This window comes from Eumetopias jubatus, unplaced genomic scaffold (genome assembly GCF_037043125.1).
Source record: "Eumetopias jubatus isolate StellerSeaLion01/CBP00866 unplaced genomic scaffold, mEumJub1_p1.0 scaffold_12, whole genome shotgun sequence".
Lineage (NCBI taxonomy): Eukaryota > Metazoa > Chordata > Mammalia > Carnivora > Otariidae > Eumetopias > Eumetopias jubatus.
In genome coordinates this window covers 4,858,242-4,882,274 of record NW_028274818.1, presented here as the reverse complement: position 1 = coordinate 4,882,274, position 24,033 = coordinate 4,858,242, and the positions used below count along the sequence as shown (strand labels likewise).

At 45.6% G+C, this 24,033-nt stretch overlaps 1 protein-coding gene and 1 pseudogene across 8 annotated transcripts in view; one reads left to right on the top strand and one right to left on the bottom strand.

The window, feature by feature from the left end:
- The window catches only part of DCAF8 (DDB1 and CUL4 associated factor 8), a 39,998-nt gene that overhangs the window by 12,390 nt on the left and 3,575 nt on the right, over positions 1–24,033 (top strand). For 6 of the 8 annotated variants that reach the window (XM_028090912.2, XM_028090909.2, XM_028090911.2 and 3 more), the window contains 9 exons: positions 1,104–1,178; positions 3,895–4,565; positions 5,516–5,656; positions 6,892–6,986; positions 11,330–11,440; positions 18,865–18,937; positions 19,427–19,484; positions 20,001–20,108; positions 21,500–21,630. In XM_028090912.2, the coding sequence (XP_027946713.1) occupies positions 1,130–1,178; positions 3,895–4,565; positions 5,516–5,656; positions 6,892–6,986; positions 11,330–11,440; positions 18,865–18,937; positions 19,427–19,484; positions 20,001–20,108; positions 21,500–21,630 (1,437 nt within the window). In that variant the 5' untranslated portion in view covers positions 1,104–1,129. The remainder of the gene's footprint in view (positions 1–1,103; positions 1,179–3,894; positions 4,566–5,515; positions 5,657–6,891; positions 6,987–11,329; positions 11,441–18,864; positions 18,938–19,426; positions 19,485–20,000; positions 20,109–21,499; positions 21,631–24,033) is intronic. The other 2 variants (XM_028090915.2, XM_028090914.2) reach the window with 1 other exon arrangement.
- LOC114199130 (small ribosomal subunit protein eS25 pseudogene) lies at positions 14,504–14,876 on the bottom strand (annotated as a pseudogene).

Below are 24,033 nucleotides of genomic sequence, written 5' to 3'. Positions count from 1 at the left end.
TCTTTGACCAGTGCCTTTTGTCCAGGCACTGAAAGGGCTTAACAAAATTCTGGTCTGAATAATATTATTCTTTGCTCTTTGGAATTCGCTCGAGGTGGGAGTGAGGCCCTGTGAAAATAATGAATGTGTTACAGTGGTATGAAAGGAAAAAAGCTAGGTACCCCGATTCCCAGATAGGGCTTTGCCAAACAGACAAATCTGGTGAAAGTTGGTGGAATTAGGTGAAATGACGTTTGCCACTTCTGAAATGGACTGAGATGGTTTAATGGAAATGTGGCCCTTTTCTTCCCCAGCTGTGGACTTGGCGGCTTAGTTGTAAAAGGAAAAAAGAAACCTTTTAGGTTCTTTCTTGGGGGGAGGGTCCTCCTGAATTCTAATTTGGCTCTACTTCTTATAATCCGTAGTTAATACCTGTGCCTGTTAAGTTCGAAGCTTGGCTCCTGAGTGAATATATGGCCCAAGCTCTCACCCCAATAGCTTGGTCTCTTCTGTCTCTTGATTTGTGCATAAGGTGATATTCAGAGCCTGACCCACCTCTTCATGTTACGAAGACATGTCTTTCATAGAACTTATGGATGATGCATATGACTAAATTTACAACAGAAGATTCTTGCCTAGAGGGCAAGGCTGAAGCTAGCTCTTTGTGTTAGAGCTCTCTGCTTGTAGTACCTATCACTGGGTATATGCCTGCTGGTGCAGGTTTGATCTCGGTTCCTTCTTTCCCATCTCGGAAATCACTGCCAGCTACTCAGGTAAAGAGATGGCAGTTGACCTCCCAAAGATATGTCCCTTTATGGAATTTAGACATAGGGGAGGGGGATCCGGTGTGATTTTCAGCAGCTGACGAGCCCTGTTGAGCACACACTCAAAACTTTTTTTTTTTTTTTAAGTAGTCTCTACACCCAATGTGGGTTTCGAACTTAGTGCGTTAAAGCACTACAACAAGAGTCGCGTGCTCCACTGACTGAGCTAGCCAAGCACCCCTCAAAAAATCATTTTTATGAAACCGACAAAGGCTGTGCATGGTTAAATGTCCGGTCCCTTTTATCTTCTCTCCCAGATTATTTCCTAATTGTTTCATTTTCTTCCTTTCCTAAATGCAGGCTGGCCACAATAAACATCATTCAAGATGTCCAGCAAAGGGAGCAGCGCAGATGGCAAAACAGACTTAGCCAATGGTAAGGGGCCACCTGAGGTTCTTCTCCCCCAAAGAAAGTGGAGACCTGGATTTTAGTGGAGGGAAGGAAATCTTTCCTAAGAGTGGACCCTTTCTGTGTTTTGTGTGTAGAAAGCTACACAGGAGACACCCTGGACTATGTGGTACTTCTGTTCCTTCAACTTCTATCTGATTGTTTCCAGAAAATCAATAATAGAGGTGTGCCATTAGGAGGAGTTCAAGTAGTTTGGAATTCTGAAAGGTTGTAAGAGTCGATGAAACCTAGGAGGAAAAGATCAGTTGGTGGTGGAAAAAAAGGAGCTGTGGGAAGGTAACGTTCCCCAGTTGTGATGAGAGGGCTCTTTCTACGGCAGGTCCTAGTTTGGTAGAGATGGCCGATGAGAGATGAAGTTACAGCCTCAACTGTCTGGAGTGAGGGCTGGCCTGCGTTCTTTCTAGGGTCTAGCTAGGTGTGAATTCACTGGGTCTAAGGCACGTTTGGAGGTAGAATATCAAGATTTTGATAACAGATTATTCGATTAATGCTTGAACCCTGAGCCAACTTCTAAACTAGAGAAATGTCCTTCAAATGGATATGATTGGGCAGCACAGCGTTCAGCGTTCTTTAGCACGTTGCAGGTCAGAATTATAGGCTCAGTTCCAGTTGATGAGATTGGTAGAGCAGTGAAGTTAAGTAAGGGAAAGTGAGATTTTTCAACATGCTATTTATTGACCCTGTGTTCTCTTCTTACCAGTTCTGTTCATTCATCTTCTGTAAAAGAAAGTGGTTCAGATTTTTCACTGGGCTTCGTTGAGAGACTCAGGGTTCTAGGTGGTTTGAGGTATATAACTGATTTGGAATTTGGCCATCAGCTAGATCAGGGATTGGCAGACTATGGCCTGCAGGCCAGATCCAGCCTGCCACTGTTTTTGTAAAGTTTACTGGGACACAGTCATTCCCTACTCATTCCCATGGTGCTTATGGATGCTTCTGTGCCGTAACGGAGGTGTTGAGTACTTGTGATAGGGGTTCATGTGGCCTGTGAAGGCCCTTGATAGAAAAAATTTGTTGACCTCTGGATCTTGGTCATTGACCGTTAGGGTCCCCCTGCTGAGTGTGATTGACTCTGGCCCTTATGTTAATATGGGAGAGCTCCCAAGTCGTCTTGATTGGTTAATCATAATTTTAACAAGAAATGCTAGGAGATTGGGTGTTTTAGTTTTCCTTCTCCACAGAAGTGAAATGTGTGGTATTTTATCCTTTCTCACCACTCCCAGTTTCAAAGCCAATTGTATTTGAGAAACCACAACTACTAATCTTTCTCAGCATACACAGCGGTCTCAGCAAGTGTAGTTCCTAGGAATAAATTGCTGCACTTTCCCCCTTTTTCTTCTGGTTCCTACACCCATTGTTTTCACGCTGGGATCTTAGTTGAGGTACTTTCTGAAAAGAGCTGTTTACAAGTCTCCCAACCTTCTGTGACCATTTGAACCAACGTGCTTGTATTGTTCATCTGTTTTCCGTGGCGGGTTTTGCCTGAGAGTTGGTTGAGCAGGGGTTCCGTTGCTGCAAAGATCTTTGGAAATTACTGCTCTAGTCCAGGTGACTAAGCTGTCAGGCGCTACTTGGAATCCTTTCAACGTCCTTGTGGGGTTGGATAGCTCCTACCAGCGTTGCACATGCCTGGTCTGCTGTTCCTAACAGCCTTTACTTCTGGCGAGGTCAAGTTTGTAATCATCAGGAAAGGAGGCTGTGAATAGTGTTTAAAGTCCTCATTCCCGCCTTCCTTCCTTCATACCTTGGCTTCAGTGTGGAAGTTGTGGTCATATGGCTCTAGCACATTGTAGGAGTGCTCACTGAAATATGATTTGGCTGCTATTAGATAGGAGAATGCAGTATCTAATTGTCGGGGATTAGATTGCTCAAAGTGACCCAGTTCTTTTATAACCACCAGCATGGCAGACCTAGGATATGGTGAACTTTCTTTCTCAGATATTTGTGTATGCTTCCTGATAAAACTCTACCTCAATAAAGAGTCCTTTAACTAATAGTAGCATTAACATCATCAAATTAATGGAAGTCAGAATACATTTATTAGTGAAGAGTGAGCAGGAACCCATTCTGATGCTCACAATCCCCGCTTGTCCCTTCTACTTCCTTTGAATTGTTAGTGGATTTTAGGACCTCAGGGGAAGAAATTAGGATTTAGGGACGGTGGGGGAGTGGTGCTTTCTTGAAGTAAGAAATAGTTCAACCCCACACCCATTGTCTGAATGGTTTTAACCTGTTATTTTCTGTCTCTCTCTGAGCAGATGTCTGTACCAACTCTTGCTGGGATGGTTATTCTTTTTCCTTATATTCGGTTTAATTACTTGCTGTGGCTGACGGATGTGCACCCCAGCAGAACGGAGCTTAAGGTGGTCGTATCGGACGTATTTGGACACAGCCGGTCCATGCTTTGCAGGAGACTCTTAGGCTGTCCTGCAGTTCTTCACTTGTGTTGATGTACCTTTATTTGCATGTGGCTTTGGTCTTAATCTTTTCAGTTTCTTGTCCTTTTCAAGATTCCCCTTCAGAAGGTAGTCTTTGTAAGCATTTGAACAAAAACACTGTAACCAAAGTTGGTGTCTGGATCTTTTGATGTGATAATTTCTTGGACTAAGGCGGGGACATCCTTCTGATCACTCTCCCATTTCCTTATTTCCCCCTCACCCGCCTGTTTCTCACTAACATGCAGGAAGCCTGTCCAGCAGTCCAGAGGAGATGTCTGGCGCTGAGGAGGGTCGGGAGACATCCTCAGGCATTGAAGTGGAGGCCTCAGACCTGAGCTTGAGTTTGACTGGGGATGATGGTGGCCCCAACCGCACCAGCACAGGAAGTCGGGGTACAGATACAGAGAGCTCAGGTGAAGACAAGGACTCTGACAGCATGGAGGACACTGGCCATTACTCCATCAACGACGAAAACCAGGTCCATGACCGCTCGGAGGAGGAAGAGGAAGAAGAAGAGGAGGAGGAAGAGCATCCTCGGCGCCGTGTCCAGCGGAAGCGGGCCAGCCGTGACCAGGACTCGTCAGATGATGAGCGGGCCCTGGAGGACTGGGTGTCTTCCGAGACATCTGCCCTGCCCCGCCCTCGCTGGCAGGCCCTTCCTGCTCTTCGGGAGCGGGAGCTGGGTTCCAGTGCCCGCTTTGTATATGAGGCTTGTGGAGCAAGAGTCTTTGTGCAGCGTTTCCGCCTGCAGCATGGGCTTGAGGGCCATACTGGTTGTGTCAACACCCTGCACTTTAACCAGCGCGGCACCTGGCTGGCCAGTGGCAGCGATGACCTGAAAGTGGTGGTTTGGGACTGGGTGCGACGACAGCCAGTACTGGACTTTGAGAGCGGCCACAAAAGCAATGTCTTCCAGGTGAGGCAAGGGAGTGGAACAGCAATTGAGAAAGGCAGGCAGCAGTTAGACAAGCCTGAGATGCCTGGAGTGGGAGCTGACAGTGAGTTGTGGTAGAATAAGGCATCAGGACTCAGTCCTGCCATGGCTCCCATGATGACTTGGAGGAGTTAAATGCCCTGAAAGACCCGTGACAGCCTTTTGTTTTTCCTAAGCACAGAGGCATTTGGAAGCCTCATGATAGGTGGGGTGCTTGGAAGTCCTCAGGAAAGGTACTCAGTGTGCCTGGGGGCAGGCGTACAGTGTCAGCGGAGGCTCTTGAGCCAGTCTGGCTTCAGTTCCTGGTGCTGCCCCTTATTAGCTTTGTGATCTTGGGCAAATTCTTTAATATCTGTCTTCAGTTTATTTATCTGTAGTGTAGAACTAATAACACAGAGGACCATGAGAGTTATACAACAATAGAAGTTAAGCAGTTTAGAATCATTCGTGGTGCTTAATAAACATTTGATGAGTATTTGTTAGCCTTGTTGTTCTCTGTTTACTCACCAGCCCCATCCATCATTTTGGTACTGGCACTGATTCCTAGGCATGATCGCTTCCCCAACAGCCCCTCTGATTTCCTTTGTCTTTGTAGCAAATTTCTGTTTGCTTCCTGAATCAAGATAGGTTTTCCTCCTCTTTTCCTTACATTTCTCCCCTAGTAGGCATAGTCCTAGTTCACCTGAGCACTTACCCTGTACCAGTTCAGCCTTGCAGAGTCAACTGAAATGCTCTCTTACATCAGGTTTTCCTTCCTTTTCTTTAATTCTTGGAAGAAATTGGACTTGAGCCAACGGTATAAGGCTAGGAGAGCTCAGTTTCCAGCTTTTGTACGACCAAAGGGATGGGTTAGGGTTGTTGTTATGGTTTTCCCCTCTCAAATTCACCTCCTCAGTTTCTTTTGTATGTTCTTTTTCTCATTAATATCCCAGGCCAAGTTCCTTCCTAATAGTGGTGATTCCACTCTGGCCATGTGTGCCCGTGATGGGCAGGTGCGGGTAGCAGAGCTGTCTGCCACACAGTGTTGCAAGAATACGAAGCGTGTGGCCCAGCACAAGGGAGCGTCCCACAAGGTAAGTAAGCTCTTGCCCTCATGGTTGTGTGGTCTAGCTCCTCAACCAAGGATCTCAGCCAGGGCCTTTCCAGATCTCTGCCCATTGTGTCACCTGCCTCACTTCTTTTGTCCTAAAATTTGTAGATGAAAAAGGAGAAAAAGCAGGCACACCTAAACTTCTTGCAAGTGAAGTATTTGAAAGCTTTCTAGATCTTGTACATTCAGCATTCAGTTGATTATACCTAACCCCTAAGCTGACCAGTGGTTGGTTTGGAAATCCTTGAGGTCTCCTTTGTCTTCCAAACATCTTAAATTTATTTTGGTTGTATCTAGAACACCTTAACAGCTCCAAGGTCCTAGTGGTCGCTCCTCACGCGTGAGAGCTCCAACTTTTCTCTCAGGTCTCAGGGCACAGACAGTACTATTTAGGGAAGCCCTATGTAGGACTGGGAAGCCCTTTTTAGGACTGGAAATATAGAACAGACAGTCGTGGGGCAGCCAGTGAGGAGCTGAGCTGCCTCATGTCAGAGTGGTCATGCTGTAGGAGGGTGGACCTCTTTTACAAACCCTAAGCTGATAGGTGGGTGGACCTGGAATATCCTTTTCTAGCCCAGATGGCGCAGAAAATATGAAAGTTACCTATTTCTTTGATTCTTTTTTTTTTTTTTTAAAGATTTTATTTATTTATCAGAGAGAGAGAGACAGATGCAGGCAGAGGGAGAAGCAGGCTCCCTGCTCAGCAAGGAGCCTGCTGTGGGACTCGATCCCAGGACCCTGGGATCATGACCTGAGCCGAAGGCAGACGCTCAACCGACTGAGCCACCCAGGCATCCCTATTTCTTTGATTCTTAAGCCTACCTTCAACCCATTAGTTAACTAATTTTTACAACTAAAGTGTAAGGAGTGAAACTTGGGCACTATTTCTCTACCCATCTGAGAGTTTAATTGATTTTGTTTGAGAATGAACCAAAATGGTTGATGTTTTTCTTTGGTATCACTATTCAGATCCCTTGGGGACTTAGTTGAAATAGCAAAACTCCTGTTCTTTTGACTTGTGTGGAATAAACAAGCTGTAACAAATTCACATAGAACAAGAGAGAATGGGTTTATTAGTTCCTTTCCTGGGGTTTTACAACAAAAAAGCTAGACATGTCTCTTGCTGAGATATTTAAAAATGCAGTCCTTCCTAAAGATGAAGGAATGAACTAGATGGCTTCGAATTCTAATCTATAGAAACCTTTTTTTGTCCCTCAGTTGGCCCTGGAACCGGACTCTCCCTGTACGTTCCTATCTGCAGGTGAAGATGCAGTTGTCTTCACCATTGACCTCAGACAAGACCGGCCAGCTTCGTAAGTGTAGCAATAATGTTTTTACAGAACTGGACTTCTTGGCCTTGAAAATACCCCACCTGTCCTAGGTAATACCCACCTCTCTGGTCAATCCAGAGTCCCTCTGTGCCTGTGCTAAGAAGCAGATTGAGGTTTAGGGCTCTTCCTCCCTTCTTTGTTGTTGTTTGTCTGCTTCTCAGCAGTACAGTGCTGTTCAGTCTGCCTTCATTTCTAAAACAAGGCTCGCTTATCTTCCATGTGGGCTGTAATCACTTGTTTATCTCTCTATCCACTTGGGTGCCACTCAGCTCACCCACAGGAAGCACATTACAGAGCAGCTAGTTTTCAGTTCAATTATGTATAGAAACATGTAAACAGAGGATAAATCTTGCACAAAAATATTAGTAGCTATAACAGAGTTCTGTCATATCACAGTTCCTTTTTACGTGAATTTGAGGCTCACGGTTAAATCATATCCCTCATTAGCTGTGTGATGTCATAGAAAGATCAGAGCATCTTACTTGGATCTGGACAGACGTGAGTCAGATTGCAACTCAGGCACTACTATCTAACCATTCTGAACCTCCGTTTCTCTAGCCTTACTTTGGGCATAACCAATCAATATTTCTGTCTCTCATCTTGTGAGTGTTACTGATAAACGTCCTTGATGCCCCAGCATAGTGTCTGGCACCATGTTTGGAACTGGTTATATTATAGCTACTAATTATTTTAGTTTTTAAAAATTTTAATTGTTATAATAAGCAAAAACATCTTGTTTTAAAAATTCACATAATAAAATATATGGACGGGGCACCTGGGTGGCTCAGTGCCTTCAGCTCAGGTCATGATCCCGGGATCCTGGGGTTGAGCCCCGCATCGGGCTTCCTGCTCAGCAGGAAGTCTACCTCTCCCTCTCCCACTTCCCCTGCTTGTGTTCCTTCTCTCGCTGTGCCTCTGTGAGATAAATAAAATCTTTAAAAAAAAAAAATTGCCATCTTTATATGGATTTATCTAGATAACTAGACTTGTTTATCTAGAATTATCTGGATTATTTACGGTTCTTGTTAGTCTTAAAAATGATAAGTCTTATATGTCATTAGCAATATTAAGCAAGGGATGTCATTGATTCGCGTAGCGTACAAGTAGAATATAAGCTAATTTAGGGCATATAATCTCAAGGCTGGTTATTATTAGACTTTTATTTTTCTTTATTTTTTAAGATTTTATTTATTTATCAGAGAGAGAGAGAGAGAGAGAGCACAAGCAGGGGGAGCAGCAGGCAGAGGGAGAAGGAGAAGCAGGCTCCCTGCTCAGCGGGGAGCCCGATGGATCATGACCTGAGCGGAAGGGGATGCTTAACCTAACCAACTGAGCCACCGAGGTGTCCCTTGTTGTTTTCATTCTAAAGTTCCAGAGGGGAGGGGAAGTACAGAGATGCAACAAATGGGCTAAGTTTGTTTGGTCTGCTCTGGTAGAGAGTTGGGAAGCAGAGTGGGAGCTTATCCTGTGCGCCAGGTCATAGGAAAACCACCGTTAGACCACAAGGAGTTGGGGACCATGTAATGGGCAAAACAGATGACTTTGGCAGATTATTGAATTTGGAATGAAATGACATAAGCAGTGGCTCTGGATGCAAGCACTGATAGATGGGATAGAAATTCAAAGGGGGAACATAGGAGAAACTTGAAGTAGGAGGAGGCCCAGATTCTGGATTTGGGGAATAAGAGACTGAATTTTCAAAAAGTTTTTGCTTTAGGGGTTGAAGAAGTAGTAGAAAGCTTGGCTGAGGTAGGGGACTGAATGTAAGGTCCTGGCTGGAAAATCCAAGCTATCCTTACGTGTTAAGCTGGTGTGTGAACATCCACTTACATCAGAGGCATTTTTGTGTGAAGCTGGCATAATGGGAACTTTTCTTTTGTGTATTTATGATAGCTAAGTCTCTGGAAGCTGGTAAGATTGGCTGACATCTTAAAAAGAGTTGGATTTGGAGCTGTGGGTGGGATATTCCTTTAGCCAGTGGAAGCCAATTTGAAATATTCTTCAGAGGATTTCTTTGGTCTGATCTGTAGTTATTTTTCCCTTTTTGTTGGAACATACCTGCTTACTAAAAAAATCTGCAAATTTTAAGGCAAAATTTGGTAAGTTTGTTTCTTATGTTTTCATGTGCTCCCTCCTTCTGATGTGAAAAAAAGTTTTCTTTTCTCCTGCCATGATTAATTATTTTTATAGCACCTCTGCAAGTTCCCCAGAGAGCCCAAGGTACTCTGCATCTATCCCTTGGGCGAGAGAATTTTTCGTTTCAGATGAATAAATTGAGACATTAGAAAGATTGAGCTCATTGTCAGGATTACAGGATGGTGGAGCCCTATTTCATAATCTTTCCCTTCAGGTTTTTCCTTTTGCTTCCACATGGTGGTCAACTTTTGTTTGTCTGACTCTCTCCTTCTGAAAATCCACATTGCTGAGAAAATGAGATGATCTTGTGAAAAGCAGAAGCGTCTGCTTTTCCCCATCTAAAGCCTGATTAGAGCTGCCTCTTCTCCACTGCTAGTTTTGTTCCTTAAACTCATTTTGGATGTGTTTTCTGCCTTGTGTTTTTGAGGGTTGTGTATGTGTGTGTTTTCCCTAATGACATTCATTTTTAATGATCTTCATGCACTGTTTCTTTTTTAAAGATTTTATTTATTATTTGAGAGAGAGAGAGCACTCAAGCACACAAGTGGGGCGGGAGGGGCAGAGGGAGAGGGAGAGGCAGGCTCGATCCCAGGACCCTGGGATCATGACCTGAGCTAAAGGCAGACACTTAACCGACAGAGCCATGCAGGCGCCCCCATATACTGTTTCAGTGAAAAGCTACAGAGATTTTAAAATCAAGTATAATCTCTCTCCACTTTGCTTAGAGCAGTTCTAGGCTGGAGGGACTTTGACCATGCAGAGAGGTTGCTAAAATCATTTCTTTACAAAGAAACTCGTTGTCATGGTTATATTTCCTTCAGTTTCCATAACAACAGAATGAGCAAAACCTTAGAATTAAAAACGAAAGCTAGAACTCAGCCCTTTCCTTCTCTGTCTGTCCTTTCCTGTAAATTTACTAATCTCTATGATATCATATTTGACTGGCTGGACACTTAGATTTGGGAAGAGTATTCATAGTGCCACCCTTAAGATGGGACAGATATGGCTATTGAGCCAGAATTTTCTGGCTAAAACTCTAAAATTTTATAGGGTTTTCCTCAGGACCCCAATGCCCTCTTAAGGATCGCCCTTTTTTTGTGGTACAACCAGAGGAGTAATTTAGAGGTGACTTTCCAGCTTTAGAGACAGCTGTCTTCGTAAGAATCTCCTCTCCTAACTTCAGATAAAGGAAGAATGCTGCTTTTCTTTGGACTGTCCCTGTGCTAGAGATGTGGCTTTTCATTCTTAAGTGTGCATATTTAGAGCTGGGTTGTGACACTTTTGTGGAATCTGAGAGGTAGATTCTTTTTTTTAAGATTTTAGTTATTTGAAGGGCGCCTGAGTGGCTCAGTCAGTTAAGTGTCTGCCTTCGGCACAGGTCATGATCCCGGGGACTTGGGATCGAACCCTGAGTTGGGCTCCCTGCTCAGTGGGGAGACTGCTTCTCCATCTCCCTGTGCCCCTTTCCCCTGCTTTTGCCCTCTCTCTCTCTCAAATAAAGAAGATCTTTTTTTTTTTTTTTTTAAGATTTTATTTATTTATTTGACAGAGACAGACACAGTGAGAGTGAGAGAGGGAACACAAGCAGGGGGAGTGGGAGAGGGAGAGGCAGGCTTCCCGCGGAGCAGGGAGCCCGATGCGGGGCTCCATCCCAGGACCCCGGGATCATGACCTGAGCCAAAGGTAGACGCTTAACAACCGAGCCACCCAGGCACCGGTAGATTCTAACCTTAAGGTCTTTTCTGGCCACTGTTTTTATGATTCATCCTCCTCTTTCTCTCTGCTCCCAGATGATTGGGAGAATGTATTTATATAATATGGGAAGATGTGGGTGGTATCGTCTGTTTAATGATAGGTTATCATCATGTTGGACTCCAACTAAACTGACACTACCTGAGGAGCAATATTTTTATATACTTTAATTTACACATCTTGAGGAATACCATAAAATGACTTCACTACACGTTTGTTTTTCCCTCCCCAAGGTAGCATTTATTAAATATACGTGGAGGTGATTTTTGTCTTCTTCTTGTTCCAGTGTTCAAAACAAACAAAACCACTTTTTTCTTTCTTTCTCATTGAGAATCTGGTCTTACTAGCTGTGTCTACATTACTCTCTGTGCTCTCTCTTGCCGTGACCATCTGGGTCTTTTAGAGAATATAACGTTTACACTTTTCTACTCTTAAAGGAAACTGGTGGTGACAAAAGAGAAGGAGAAGAAAGTGGGACTGTATACGATCTATGTGAATCCTGCCAATACCCACCAGTTTGCAGTGGGTGGACGAGATCAGTTTGTAAGGTGAGTCTGGCTCTTTTGTGTCTTTGAGAGTTTGAGACTGATGCATTGGGTACCACCAGCTATCCTTTGTGGGACAGTGTGAACGGCCTTGGAATCCATTAACCACCATCCTGAATTTTTTTACCATCTTCCAAAGAGTTTAAGCTTCTGAGCATTCTGTTCCCTGATGTAACAATAACAATCCCTGAGGGATAGCTTAACTTATTACAGAGATTGTCAAGTTTTTTTTTATTTATTTAAGATTTTATTTATTTGAGAGACAGAACGAGAGAGAGAGAGCATGGGGCAGGGGAGGGGGCAGAGGGAGAAGCAGACTTCCTACTGAGCAAGGAGCCCCACGGCCGGGCTGGATCCCAGGACCCTGGGATCATGACCTGAGCTGAAGGCAGATGCTTAACTGACTGAGCCAGCAGACACCTGAGATTGTCACGTTTTAAAGAAGTTTGATGAATTGTGACCAAGGTCCCCACATAGCAGCTGAGACATAAATCCAGGTTTACTAGCAACTGGTGTATTAGTAAATGTTTTCCACCATTTTTCATATATAAATTAATGTGTACTAGAAATTTTGAATGCTGGTTTCAGATACAGAAATGATTTGAGTGGGAGTACTCAGTGTGAACTCTTGAGTTTTTGACTCCCACTGTCATGAACCAGTTTTCTTTCTCTGTAGTGATATCTTTGTTACTGTGAACATTTGTTGTAACACTGGCTAGTGAGGCATATCCTAAGGAAAACAGGAGTTCGGAGGTTCAGTCCCCCTGTGTATCACTTAGTTTCCTTCTGGCCCTTAGTCACAAACTGTATCCCCTCCCTACCCAGGTGGCCTGTTGGAGCTCTGTTTCTGTGATTATACCATCCCCCTTTGCTGAGGGATCATCGTTTGAAAAGGAGGAGGGAGAGCATCACTAGAAAAATGAATGACTTTTTGCTTTCCTGATGGGGGGTGAAAAGCATTATCTTCCTTTTAAAATAAGAGTGCATTTTTATAATTGTATTCTGAAATTAATTTCACTGATAAGTATCATGGGGATAGAGTAAGTTTTTAGAAATGGCATCACATGAGATGACCTTTTTAGAAAAGGTCATCACATGAGAGATGACCTTCCCTTGTTCAAGAATCCTGCCACAAGAGAATTAGACAACTTTACGCCTATTTCCTGTTTCCCTTGCTTTCCAAATTCCTATCGTTTATTTACCCAATGGCAAATGTGTAGTAGTAGTTTTTTTGTTTTTTGTTTTTTTTAATAAGAAGCTGTTGATCAAAAAGGGTTGTAGTTGTCAGGTGCTGCCTCCTCCAAATAGAGCATTTCCTGAAATTCCTAGTTTGGATTTCCTCCTCAGAGCTCTGGATTGCTTGAAAAGTCTATTTCTGTAGATAATTCAACCACTAGGTCCTTGATGTTTGGAGGAGACTAGAGCAGTGGGCTTTATCTTGAACTGCAGTTGATAACGCCTTAATCCAAAGCTGATACCTTGGCCAGGGTTAGACTGAGGCTGGAAGTCAGTTTTAACATTTTAGCACACAGAAGAATACTTAGATATTCTGTCTCTTATCAGCTTAATATCCTCTATCCCTTTGTACGTTGCAGATTTTCAGCAGATGTAAGCTATTCACTTGGCATGTGTAGATTTTGAGGCACACTGACCCTGTGCAAGCAGATGGCCCTTTGAGCACCCCAGATCTTCTCTGACATTAGGCTCATTCAGTTTCTCTGGCATCTCTTCAATTCAGCCAGTTGAGTGTTTTGGGATTTCCCCTTTCTGATTATTTCTTTGAAAGAACCTAAAGAGCTCGCCTTCCAGTACAAATTTGAAAATATTTTTGGTGAATATTTTATATCATAGTACCATTAGCTTTCATTCCTAGCCTGAAGGAATTCCTTCAAGGGAATATAGAGAAATTGCTTACTCATCCTTAAGGCCTTTGCATCATGAATACTGAATTTTGGTTTAGTATTGTGAAGAAGCATTTAAAGGAAGCTTAGAGAGACTTGCTTTTTGGCCTATAACCAAAAAAAGGGGTGGGGGGAAGAAAGGAGAAAGTAGGCAAGTAGAGGTGCTGGAGGTGTGGGTGCCTACTACTAAATCCTGTCTGGGTTGGTTTACGAATTGACAGGAGTGAAGAAAAGGAGAATGTATCAGATGAATGAATCCTGTGGTGGTTGGTTGACATGTAAATTTATCGGTAAAGGATTTGGTATAGGCCCCGGCTCATAAATACTCAATAAATAGTCCCTTTGCTTTTCTGTCCTTAGGCTGATATCAGCAACACTGAGAGAATGCTAGATGAAGGGCAGGTGGGGTGGTGGGGGGAGAAGAGGTGGGGAGGGAAGAGAGAGGCTTAAGGTAACAAGCTAGTACAATACCTGGAGGCCTGTGGAGATGCCATAAGGGTGTTGAGACAGTGCTAAAACCACTCTTTATTTGATTTAAAATGTGTGAAGGGCTTAGGAAGAATCCGTATGGTGAAGATGTCAACTTCTTCCCAACTTGATCTGTTGATTCAGTGCAATTCCAATAAAAATCCCAGCAAGTTATTTTATGGATATTGATAAACTGATTTTAAAGTTTATATAGAGAGACAGGAGGTCCGTAAAAGCCAACACAGTATCGAAGGGGAAGAACAAAGTTGGCAGACTGATACTACCCAACTTCAAGACTTCCCATAAAGCTACAGTCATGGAGATGGTGTGGTATTGGCAGAAGAATAGACAAATAGATGAGTGGAACAGAATAGAGAGCCCTAAACAGGCACATGTAAATATAGTCAGCTTATCTTTGACAAAGGTATAAAGGCAATACAGTGGAGCAGAGGTAATCTTTTCAACAAATGGTGCTGGAACAGCTGGGCATCCACATGTGAAAGGAGTCTAGACAGACCTTATACCCTTTACTACAACTAACGCAGATGGTCACAGACCTAAAAGTAAAACCCCAAACAATAAAACCTCTAGAAGATCACATAGGAGAAAACCTGGATGACCTTGGGTATGGTGATGCCTTTTTATTTTTTATTTAATAAATTTTTATTTGCCAAAATGTACAGTTGGTGGGCTGCGTTCATGCATCTTTACTAGCAGCTAGGTCATCTCTACCCTTGGTGTTTCTGGTGTAAGTTACTTGAGCTCTGTGCTTTGAAACTGGTTTAATAAGTCCTTCACTAAGGAGCTCCTGAAGGGCTGCCCTGGCCAGAGGACCTCAAATCTTCAGTCTCTCAGAGACAACAGCTAGAGTTACAAGCTTATAGTTGGGAACTTCCTTATAGAGTTAGTCTTACGTCGCTTTGTCAAACAAGACCAGGTTACTGAGTTTGTCCCACACTTTGCCTTTGGACCACTTCTTTTTGGCCTTGCTCCCGGATTTGTTCACTGGGTCTTTGTCTTTTTTTGGCCGACTTTCCGGCATCTTTCTTCTTGTTGTCCTTGGGAGGCATTACGAAGCTCGGAGAGCAGCAGCCACACCTGCTCAGATGTTGAATCAAAAGTGGTGATGCCTTCTTAGATACAGTAACAAAGACATGATTTGTGAAATAGTTGATAAGGTACACTTCGTTAAAATGAAAAACTTGTGCTCTGTGAAAGACACTGTCCGAATTAGAAGACAAACCACAGGTTGGGATTAAATATTTGCAAAAGACATAACTGATATAAGACTGTTATCTAAAATATATGAAGAACTCTTAAAACTCAAGAAAACAGCCCGATTAAAATTTGGGTCAGAGACTTAGCAGACACCTCACGGAAGAGGGTATATAGATTGCAAATAAATATATAAAAAGATGTTCCACGCCCTGTGTCATCAGGATAATGCATATTCAACAACGAGATACTGTCCGGAGCATGGACAACATCAAATGCTGGCAGGTATGTGGAGCCACAGGAAGTCTCATTTACTGCTGCTGGGGATGCAAAATGGTACAGCCACACTGGAAGACAGTTTGGTCGTTTCACACAAAACTAAACATGCTATTACCATATGATGTAGCAATCATGCTCCTTGGTATTTACCCAGTGGAGCTGAGAATTTATGCCCACACAGACAAGACACGTGTACACGGATGTGTGTAGCAGCTTTATTCATTGTTACCAAAACTTAGAAACAACTAAAGTGTCCCCGAGTAGGTGAATGGATAAACTGATACATCCAGGTGATGGAATAGGATTCAGTGTTAAAGAAGAAATGAGCTATCAAGACCTGAGAAGACATAGAGGAACATGAAATGCATATTATTAAGTTAAAAAAAAAGCCAAAGGCTGTATACTATATGATTCCGATCATATGGCATTCAGGAAAAGGCAAAAAACTGTGGACACAAATACTAGTGGCTGTCAAGGGTGGGGTCGGGGGAGAGAGGAATAGGCAGAGCACAGAGGATTTTTATAAACCTAAAACTGCTCGAAAAAATAAAGTCTCTGATGTTTAAAAAAAAAAAATTTTTTTTTTAAAGGTTTTATTTATTTATTTGACAGGGAGAGAGACAGCGAGAGAGTGAACACACAAGCAGGGGGAGTGGGAGAAGGAGAAGCAGGCTTCCCGCTGAGCAGGGAGCCCGATGCGGGGCTGGATCCCAGGACCCTGGGACCATGACCTGAGCTGAAGGCAGACGCTCCATGACTGAGCCACCCAGATGCCCCCCTCCCCCCCCAAATTTTTTTAAATGTCAAGGTCCTGTCCTATGCTCAGAAAATAAGGGAAAAAATCATATTCATCTTTGTATCAGCACTGTCCAGCCCAGGAGCTGGCCAACTATACTGCCTGTTTTGTTTGTTTTGTTTTTAAGATTTTATCTATTTGAGAGAGAAAGGGAGAGAGTGCAGGAGCCAGGGGAGGGGTAAGGGGAGAGGACACGCAGACTCCCGGCTGAGCAGGGAGCCTGATGCTGGGCTCCATGCTAGGACCCTGAGATCGTGATCTAAGCCAAAGTCAGATGCTTAACTGAGCCATGCAGATATCCCTGCACTGCCTGTTTTTTTATAAATAAAGTTTTATTGGAACACAGCCATGGTCATTCATTTATATATTATCCAAGACTGCTTTCATGCTACTATGGCAGACTTCGGTAGTTGTGACAGGGACCACATGGCCTGCCAGCTTAGAATATTTAGTATCTTGCCATTTAAGATCAAGCTTGCCAACCCCTAGTCTAGTGTCCTATCTAGAATGTATTAGGTTCTTCTTAAATAATTACGGAAGAAAGGGGAAAGAAGGTAAGGATTTGCTCATAAAGAGGAAGGGCAGAGAGCCTTAGATACTGACGAACACTGAGTGGTCCATACACCAAAAATATTGAATACTTAAATATGTTTTACTAATTTGCTGACTTAAAAAGTTTATGATGGCTTAGTGACATTTAAGAGCTGTTGATTTAGACTTTGTTTAGAGGAAAAACATCAGATTATCAGATGCTGTGTTTGCTGAGGAGGAGTAATTGGCAGTGTACAGCAGTCTCCTGTTTGTCTTTTCTTTTTTGGGGGTTTATTTAGTAAAGATTTCCAGATAATTCTCTTAATGCAGGATATTAAGCAAGAAATGGTGGAGAATACAAACATGTATTGATTCATTCATCTATTCATCCAGCGTTTGCTGAGCATCTCCTGTGCTAGACACACACTTGACTAGACAGACTTTGCCTTTAAGGAGCGTTTTGGAGAAACACGTATATTAAGGTTTGAAAATATTAGGAAAATGCCCAGGATTACTCACTCAGCAGCAGACTGCTAAGTAGCAGGGTTAGTATTTGAACTCAGATCAGACTCCTTAAACATGGGAGAAACCATTTCTCCATGCTGTTGTTTCGCACAGAGGAAATACTCAAAATGAATGGGAAATGAGTATTTCAGGTAGAGGGGCCGGTGTGTGTAGAGGTAGAAACCCACGCTGTGACATGGTGTGTTCAAGGAAGCCTTGCTTTTTTGTTTTGTTTGTTCTTATATCACGGATAGGATCTTTGAGAAGAGATGGAGAGTCCTACTAAGGAGTTTGGACTTTATTTAGTAGAAAATACAGAATCACTGAAGAGATTTTAAGCAGAGAATTTACATAAAATGTTGCATTTTAGAATAATTCTGGGGACAGCATGAGCAAGGAAGTCAGTTAGAAGGATACTACAAATAATCTAGGCAAAACCTCCCTCTAGGTTATAGTTTGCCTGTGTAGAGTCAGAGGAGAACTTCAGACCAAACCTCTGGGAAATATCAGCATTGAAGAGCTAAAGACAGACAAGCTCATGGGCACCATGAGGGGTGGTTGACCATCAAGGAAGGCAGCGGTTTTAGGGAAGGCGTAGTGAACGATGTCAAGAGAGAGAGAGGCCTGAAGAGTAGACTGTGGGTGGAGGCTGTCAGGCCACTGGTGGCTTGAGCCAGGGAAGTCTCACGGGTGGGTTGAGGGCCCGAGCTAGATTGGAATGGATTGAGAAGGGAACTGGAAATGAGGAAGTGAAAACACTGAATGCAGATTGCTCTTTTTAGTAATTTAACTACGAGAAGGAAGGACAGAAAAAGCAGTAGTGGAAGTCGGCAGAGGGGGGTTTAGGAAATGGGCAGACAGGCACGAGCAAGAGGTTGAGGACTCACGGAAAGAGGTCCTCGGAGGAGTGGAAAGAGCAGCTATGGGGAGGAAGCACGCAGGCGGTGGCTTGTTGCTCCGGTGTGTCCAGCACCTGGCAGAATACCCGGGTGATGACATCTGTCCTAGGTGTAGGAAGGAATGGTCAGAGTTTGGATCGCAGAGATGAGGAAAGGGGACACAGGTTGGATGGGAATAAAGGCAGGAGAGAAGAAATCTTGAGGAGATCCTGGCAGGGGTCTGTAATCGTCACTGTGAGGAGCGAAAGGGAGACCGGGCCAAGTCAGAGGCCGAGAGAGGCTTGAAGACCCACGGACTTCTAGGAGCGGGGCCTCTGTAGCAGTAAAGGTTGCTGGGGAATTTTCAGTAGAGCTAAGTAGTAAGCGATTCAAAGCTGAGAGGAGAGAGAAACCCTTTCAGGTTAATGTGATTTAGGATTACCGCTTGAACTGGAGAGTGTCTGGATAAGAGTCAGGATTCGGAAAGGGCTGGGAGAAGGAGGGCCTTCAGGGAAGAGCGGGAGCCAGAATCTTAGTGGGGTGATGTCCTTTATCTGTCCTGACATCCAGCTGACTGCTGTTCTTGCCACTCCTTTGCAGTTCAAGGGGTCAGTTTGTTAAGTTGTTGTTTTGGTTTGTTTTAAGATTTTATTTATTTATTTGACAGAGAGAGAGAACACAAGTAGGAGGAGTGGGAGAGGGACAAGCAGGCTCCCCGCTGAGCAGGGAGCCCGATGTGGACCCAGTCCCAGGACCCCGGGATCATGACCTGAGCTGGGGACAGATGCTTAACCACTGAGCCACCCAGATGCCCCGTTGGTAAGTTTTAACATTTTGTTGTTTCTTCCATTATAGGATTTACGACCAGAGGAAAATTGATGAGAACGAGAACAATGGAGTGCTCAAGAAATTCTGTCCTCATCACCTGGTAAGATTCATGAGGGGCCAGTGGTTCCCAGCTTTCCTAACTCAACTCCAAGGCTGCCCCCGAAGTTGTTGGCCTGGTGGGAGGAGCTTGGACTTTCGAGTCAGTTCCCTGGATTTGAATCCCGGCTCCACCACTTACCAGCTTTGTGATCTTGGGCAGTCACTTCGCCTCTGTTAGCCTAGGTTTTCTTATTGACAGAGTGTAGAGAGGTAAAGATCATTGCCTTGCCCGTGATGGTAGGGCCGAAGGAGATAAGAGTGTATGTCACATGGCTAGCACGCAGAAAAGCAGCAGAAAGCCCTCTCCCCTGAGGTGGCCACGTTTCACTGGTTGTACTCCTGTCTCTGTCTCTCTCTCTTTCTCTCTCTCTCTCTCTCACTCTCACTCTCTGGGAGAAGATAGCGGGGAGTTTGAAGGAAAACCTGTTTCCTGAAGGTGGTGAACAAGTGGGGGGGTGGGGCATCAGTCAGTATCTGCTCCTTATTGCAGGTGAACAGTGAGTCCAAAGCAAACATCACCTGTCTTGTGTACAGCCACGACGGCACAGGTACGTGAGCAGGGCCCAGCTCCCAGGCTGGCACGCCCCCTCTGTCTGGGGAGCTGCTGAGCCCGCGAGGCACGTGCCCTCCAGCGCTCACCGCTGTGCTCTAGCTCCAAGCGGAGCAGCTGGGGAGTAGTTGCTGACGGTGAGCACAGAGCGGGAGGACGTAGCAGATGACCCTTGGAGATGCCAGGTGCCACTTGCAGAATGCTGCAGATGAGATTTGGCAGTGCCTGCCCCGAAGCCCAGGCTCCTTGCCTGAGCAGGTGCTTATGCCTTTGGCTCACTCTTGAGTTGACGGGTATGATCTTCCTGAGCATTCTGCTACCCCTGGGTCGGCAGTGTGTTCTTAGTCTACCCTGGACACCCGATCTGCCTGCAGCTCCAGCTGAGTGAGATGGGTGCTCTACCTGGGTATTCGGAGGGGGCACTACTGGCAAGAAGCTGCACCCCAGCCCCCAGCTCCTGGTCCCGGCTCTTTTTCAGCCTTTGCCTTCACTGCTGTGTGCTTGTTCTTGGCAGAGCTCCTGGCCAGCTACAATGACGAAGACATTTACCTCTTCAACTCCTCTCACAGCGATGGGGCCCAGTATGTGAAGCGGTATAAAGGCCACAGGAATAATGCCACAGGTGAGCCGGTCTCTCTAGTTGCTGTCTGTTGGCTTAGGGAACGGCAGGATTTCATTCAGGCTGTGCAGATCAGAACTACCTAAAGGACAGGGCAGCCTGTCAGGGCGTTGAGAGGCCGTCCCTCCTTGGGCTGGAGCTTTCACAGGCCTGCTGTGCTCAAGCACAGGGCACCCGGAGCCTCTCTCACCACGGCGATGTGGCCTCGTTTGGGCATAAGGAGACTTGAATGACTGTGTTTTTCTTAAGATTTCAGGTAACTTCAGGCTTAGCGGCCTTGTTAGGGAATCTGGGAAGGCCCTCCTCAGTCTGGGGTACTGAATTGCCTGAAATTGGGGGTGGGGGTGGGGGGTGAGCTGCTAGCTCTAGGGCGGAGGAGGCAACAGTTCTTTTGAGTGAGGCAGAGGAGGAGGTGTGGTGTCAGCGCCTCCTGCCCCCTAGTTGTCGGCGAAGATTGGCCGTGTTCTGGGTGTGGTTCCTGCGCTTGGCTGCACCGCGGAGTCACCTGCTGATCTTTAAAGCCTGGCTTCTACCCCCAGACATTCTGATTTAATTGGGATGGGGTATGGCTTGATAGAGGTCTTTTAAAAGCTCCCTGTGTGACTCTAATGTACAGAAAAGTTGGGGTGGTCACTGCTCTTGGTCGTCGACACTGCTCCTAACAGGTCTCTGTCATAATTTTGACTTGGAGAGAGCAGTGATTTGTCCTTTTTCTTCTGAGCTGGTGAGGCGAGTGGGAGAACCGGTGCTTGGAACTTAGTCCAAAGGCAGACAGAAGCTGAGTGCAGTCCCGTGACGGCCGTGGAACTGCACAGAGTCGCTGGGACACCCAGCTTCTCTTAGTAATTCCAGGGGGTGGAGCCGTGTCATTCAGAGTCTTGGTAGCAAGCACGGTTCAGATGCTTCTGACAGGTAGTTGTGGCCTAGACCTCCTGCATTCTCGGGCCAGCTGACGGATGGCCCAGGAAGCAGACAAGGTGGTACTAAGGGAGTACACCCAGGGTGATCCTCGGGTGTAGCACAGGGCTGCCTAGGAGTGGGCAGAGCTGGGGTGGTTCAGGCTGGGACTAGGAAGGCATTACTGCGGCCGGAAGTGCTCCACAGGTCTTGGTGCTCCGTAGGGCAGAGACCAGTGAGACTGAGGCTGCTGCTGAGGGACTACAGCCCCTCGGCCCCGTGGAGCTCTTTGGGGGCCTAGAAACAGTCTCTGGGACTGGCGTGATTCTTGGTCTGTTATATACACACAGTCCCTTGATTTGTTTTGTGAAAATGAAAGGAATTCTTTGGCTCTTAGCTGACTTAGAGTTTGTGAATAACTAAAGTCCCTATAAGGTAAATACATACAGGCCCGATGCCAACTCTCATGTGGTCTCTTCCCTCATTTATCATTTCAGTAAAAGGCGTCAATTTCTACGGCCCCAAGAGTGAGTTTGTGGTGAGCGGCAGTGACTGCGGGCACATCTTCCTCTGGGAGAAGGCATCCTGCCAGATCGTTCAGTTCATGGAGGGGGACAAGGGAGGCGTGGTGAGTACGCTGCGCTCGGCTGGCTGGCTCGCTGCTCTCTCGCCAGTAAGGTAGGTGCGAGCAGGGCCACAGAGTTCTCGCACCAGGGCAGCAGCATGGTGCCGCGTCTCCGAGGTCTAGCCAGGACAGTAACGGCGGTAGAGTCTGGGGCTGCTGAGGCTTGGGTGGAATCCTGGCTTCCTTTTTCTGTCATCTGCCTCTGTAAGGCATGGTTTAGTGAGGAGAGAAAGGGATCTTAGGGAAGAATCTCTGGCCTGAATGAGGGATCTCTAGGCAGGCACCTTTTCTAAAAGAAAAGCATTGGAGTTGAGGGTGCTCCATCCTGCAGTGTGCCAGAGAGGCCTCCGCTCCGTGCCTTGCACCTCATCCCGTAGGGTAGCCAGGTAGTGATCGTGTCGAGATCCTGGGTCAGCGGATACAGGCTGGAAGGAGCTAATAGGGACAGAGCAAACATGGCAAAATATTTTAATTTTTTAAAATTTTTATTTATTTGTTTTTAAATAATGACTGAGCAGCCTGCTATGCAGGCTGTGGTCCTGTCATAGACCGCCTGTCCTTTGAATTCTAGACCGCCTGCACAGAGGCAGGGCCAGAAAGAAGCCTGAGGATCCTGAGTTGGGGAGTGAAGCTTGGTCAGCTTCTACAGTGCATCTAGCTAACCATAAATTTTTTTCTTTTTTGAGACCCAGAGTTAGGAAGGCAGTTGAGTGGGTTCCTGTTGTAAGGCTTTTGGATTGCAGAAGATCTGAAAGGCAGTGTGGGAGACTGCCTTGTACCGATTTCCTTAGGCAGTCTGGTGAAGGGCCCCTAAGGAGTGGCTGAGACAGCTTGGTTTCTCTTCAGTTTCATTCCTTCTAAACTTCGGGGGTTTGCAGAGAGTCCAGCCGTCTCTTCAGGAGGCTCATCCTGAGAGTGCTGGTGGAATTTTAAAATGGTTCCCTGCAATCAGGCTTCCTTTCCTTGTGTGTTTCTTGTCCTAGTGTGAAGTTATTTCAGACTTTTTTCTGGTTTTCTCTAAATTTTTGGGACTTGGGGCCAGTACAGATCCAAGGCTTCTACGGCCTGAACGAGAGGGGTCCTGAGCTTGAAGGTGTGTCTCACTGTTGCCTGCTTCATGGCCTACTCTCCCATAGGTCCTCTTCTGTCGTCTGCAGTGAACTAGTTTAGTGAAACTAAAACATTGGAGTCTTCATGAGAATTCTGCAGTAGGCGTATAGTCAAAAGAAAGTCAGAAGGGGCCAGTGAATCCTTTCTAGATCATAAACTGTCTTGTGTTCTGTTCCAGAGAGACGCAGGGCTGAATGTCCTCCCCCAGGCCAGCGGCTTGTCCATTCTCCCAGACCACTCTGCAGGCCAGTTTGCTTTCACCTCAGCCAGAATCAGGGTCTGGTGATGCATCTAGGTGCTCAGGTGGGGAGGGCACCTGCTTGGGATGGGTGGGCCCCAAGCCTGGAGTGAGTGGTCACAAGAGTGAGAGACTAGAACAAGAGATAGACTGTACCTTGTAACAAGGTTCCCAGCTTGTGCTTGCCCCTGTATGAGCTTGATGATCTGTGTGTCCCCACTTGACTCCTCTGTTGTTTGGTCCTCACTTCCCCTGCAGTGGGTCAACCAGGCACCAACCGCAAGAGCAGATTCAGAGCAGCTCATCATACAGTAGAATATTAGAACCAGAAGGCATCTTAGAAATTCTCATCTGCCTTGCCTAGGTCTCTCGCCTCTAGTTTTGGCTCAAACTCTAGTCCTTTCTTTGTTCCCATTCAGGGACAGGGGTGGGGGGATGATGTCAGAGGACAGTCCTTAGTCTCCCAAAGCACTTCGCTGCCCCTTCCCATCCCTGTGTCCCTCAGGCCAGTCCTCTTAAGGCTGGAGCTCTTGGCTCTGCTCACGCTTGTTACTGACAGGGTAAGTCCTGGCATTCAGACCTGGCCCAGAAGCTCTCTGTCTGCTCCCCCGGCGGGCTCCAACCCAGGTACTGTGTGCTACTGACTCTTAACTCCTCTTTCCCTTGACTTTGCCCTTAATCCTAAGTCCCAAGGAATTTCTCCTCTGTGCTTTCTGATTTCACTGACGTGCTCAAGCAGAGCTAGGTCAGAGTAGAGGGGTTAGCAAAGGCTTATCAGGAGGTGGATGAATGAGTTCAGGTTTGTATGTGTAAGTTGTCACGTATCTTTTGATCATATTCTCAGGCAGTGGAGTTCCTGTCTAGTGCCTACTCGTGCTGCAGGTGCCGGAAACTTCCACACTGCCTAAGAGAGCCCCAGTGTCAACTTTGCGATGAGCTGACATGGGGAGTGAGAAAAGGAGAAGAGAAATGGGGTTTCTGCTTTATTCTTAGGCTCAGGCTTTAGCTTCAGTCTTTTCTGGAGCATTTTTATTTAGTTATAAAGTGGAAGAACAGAG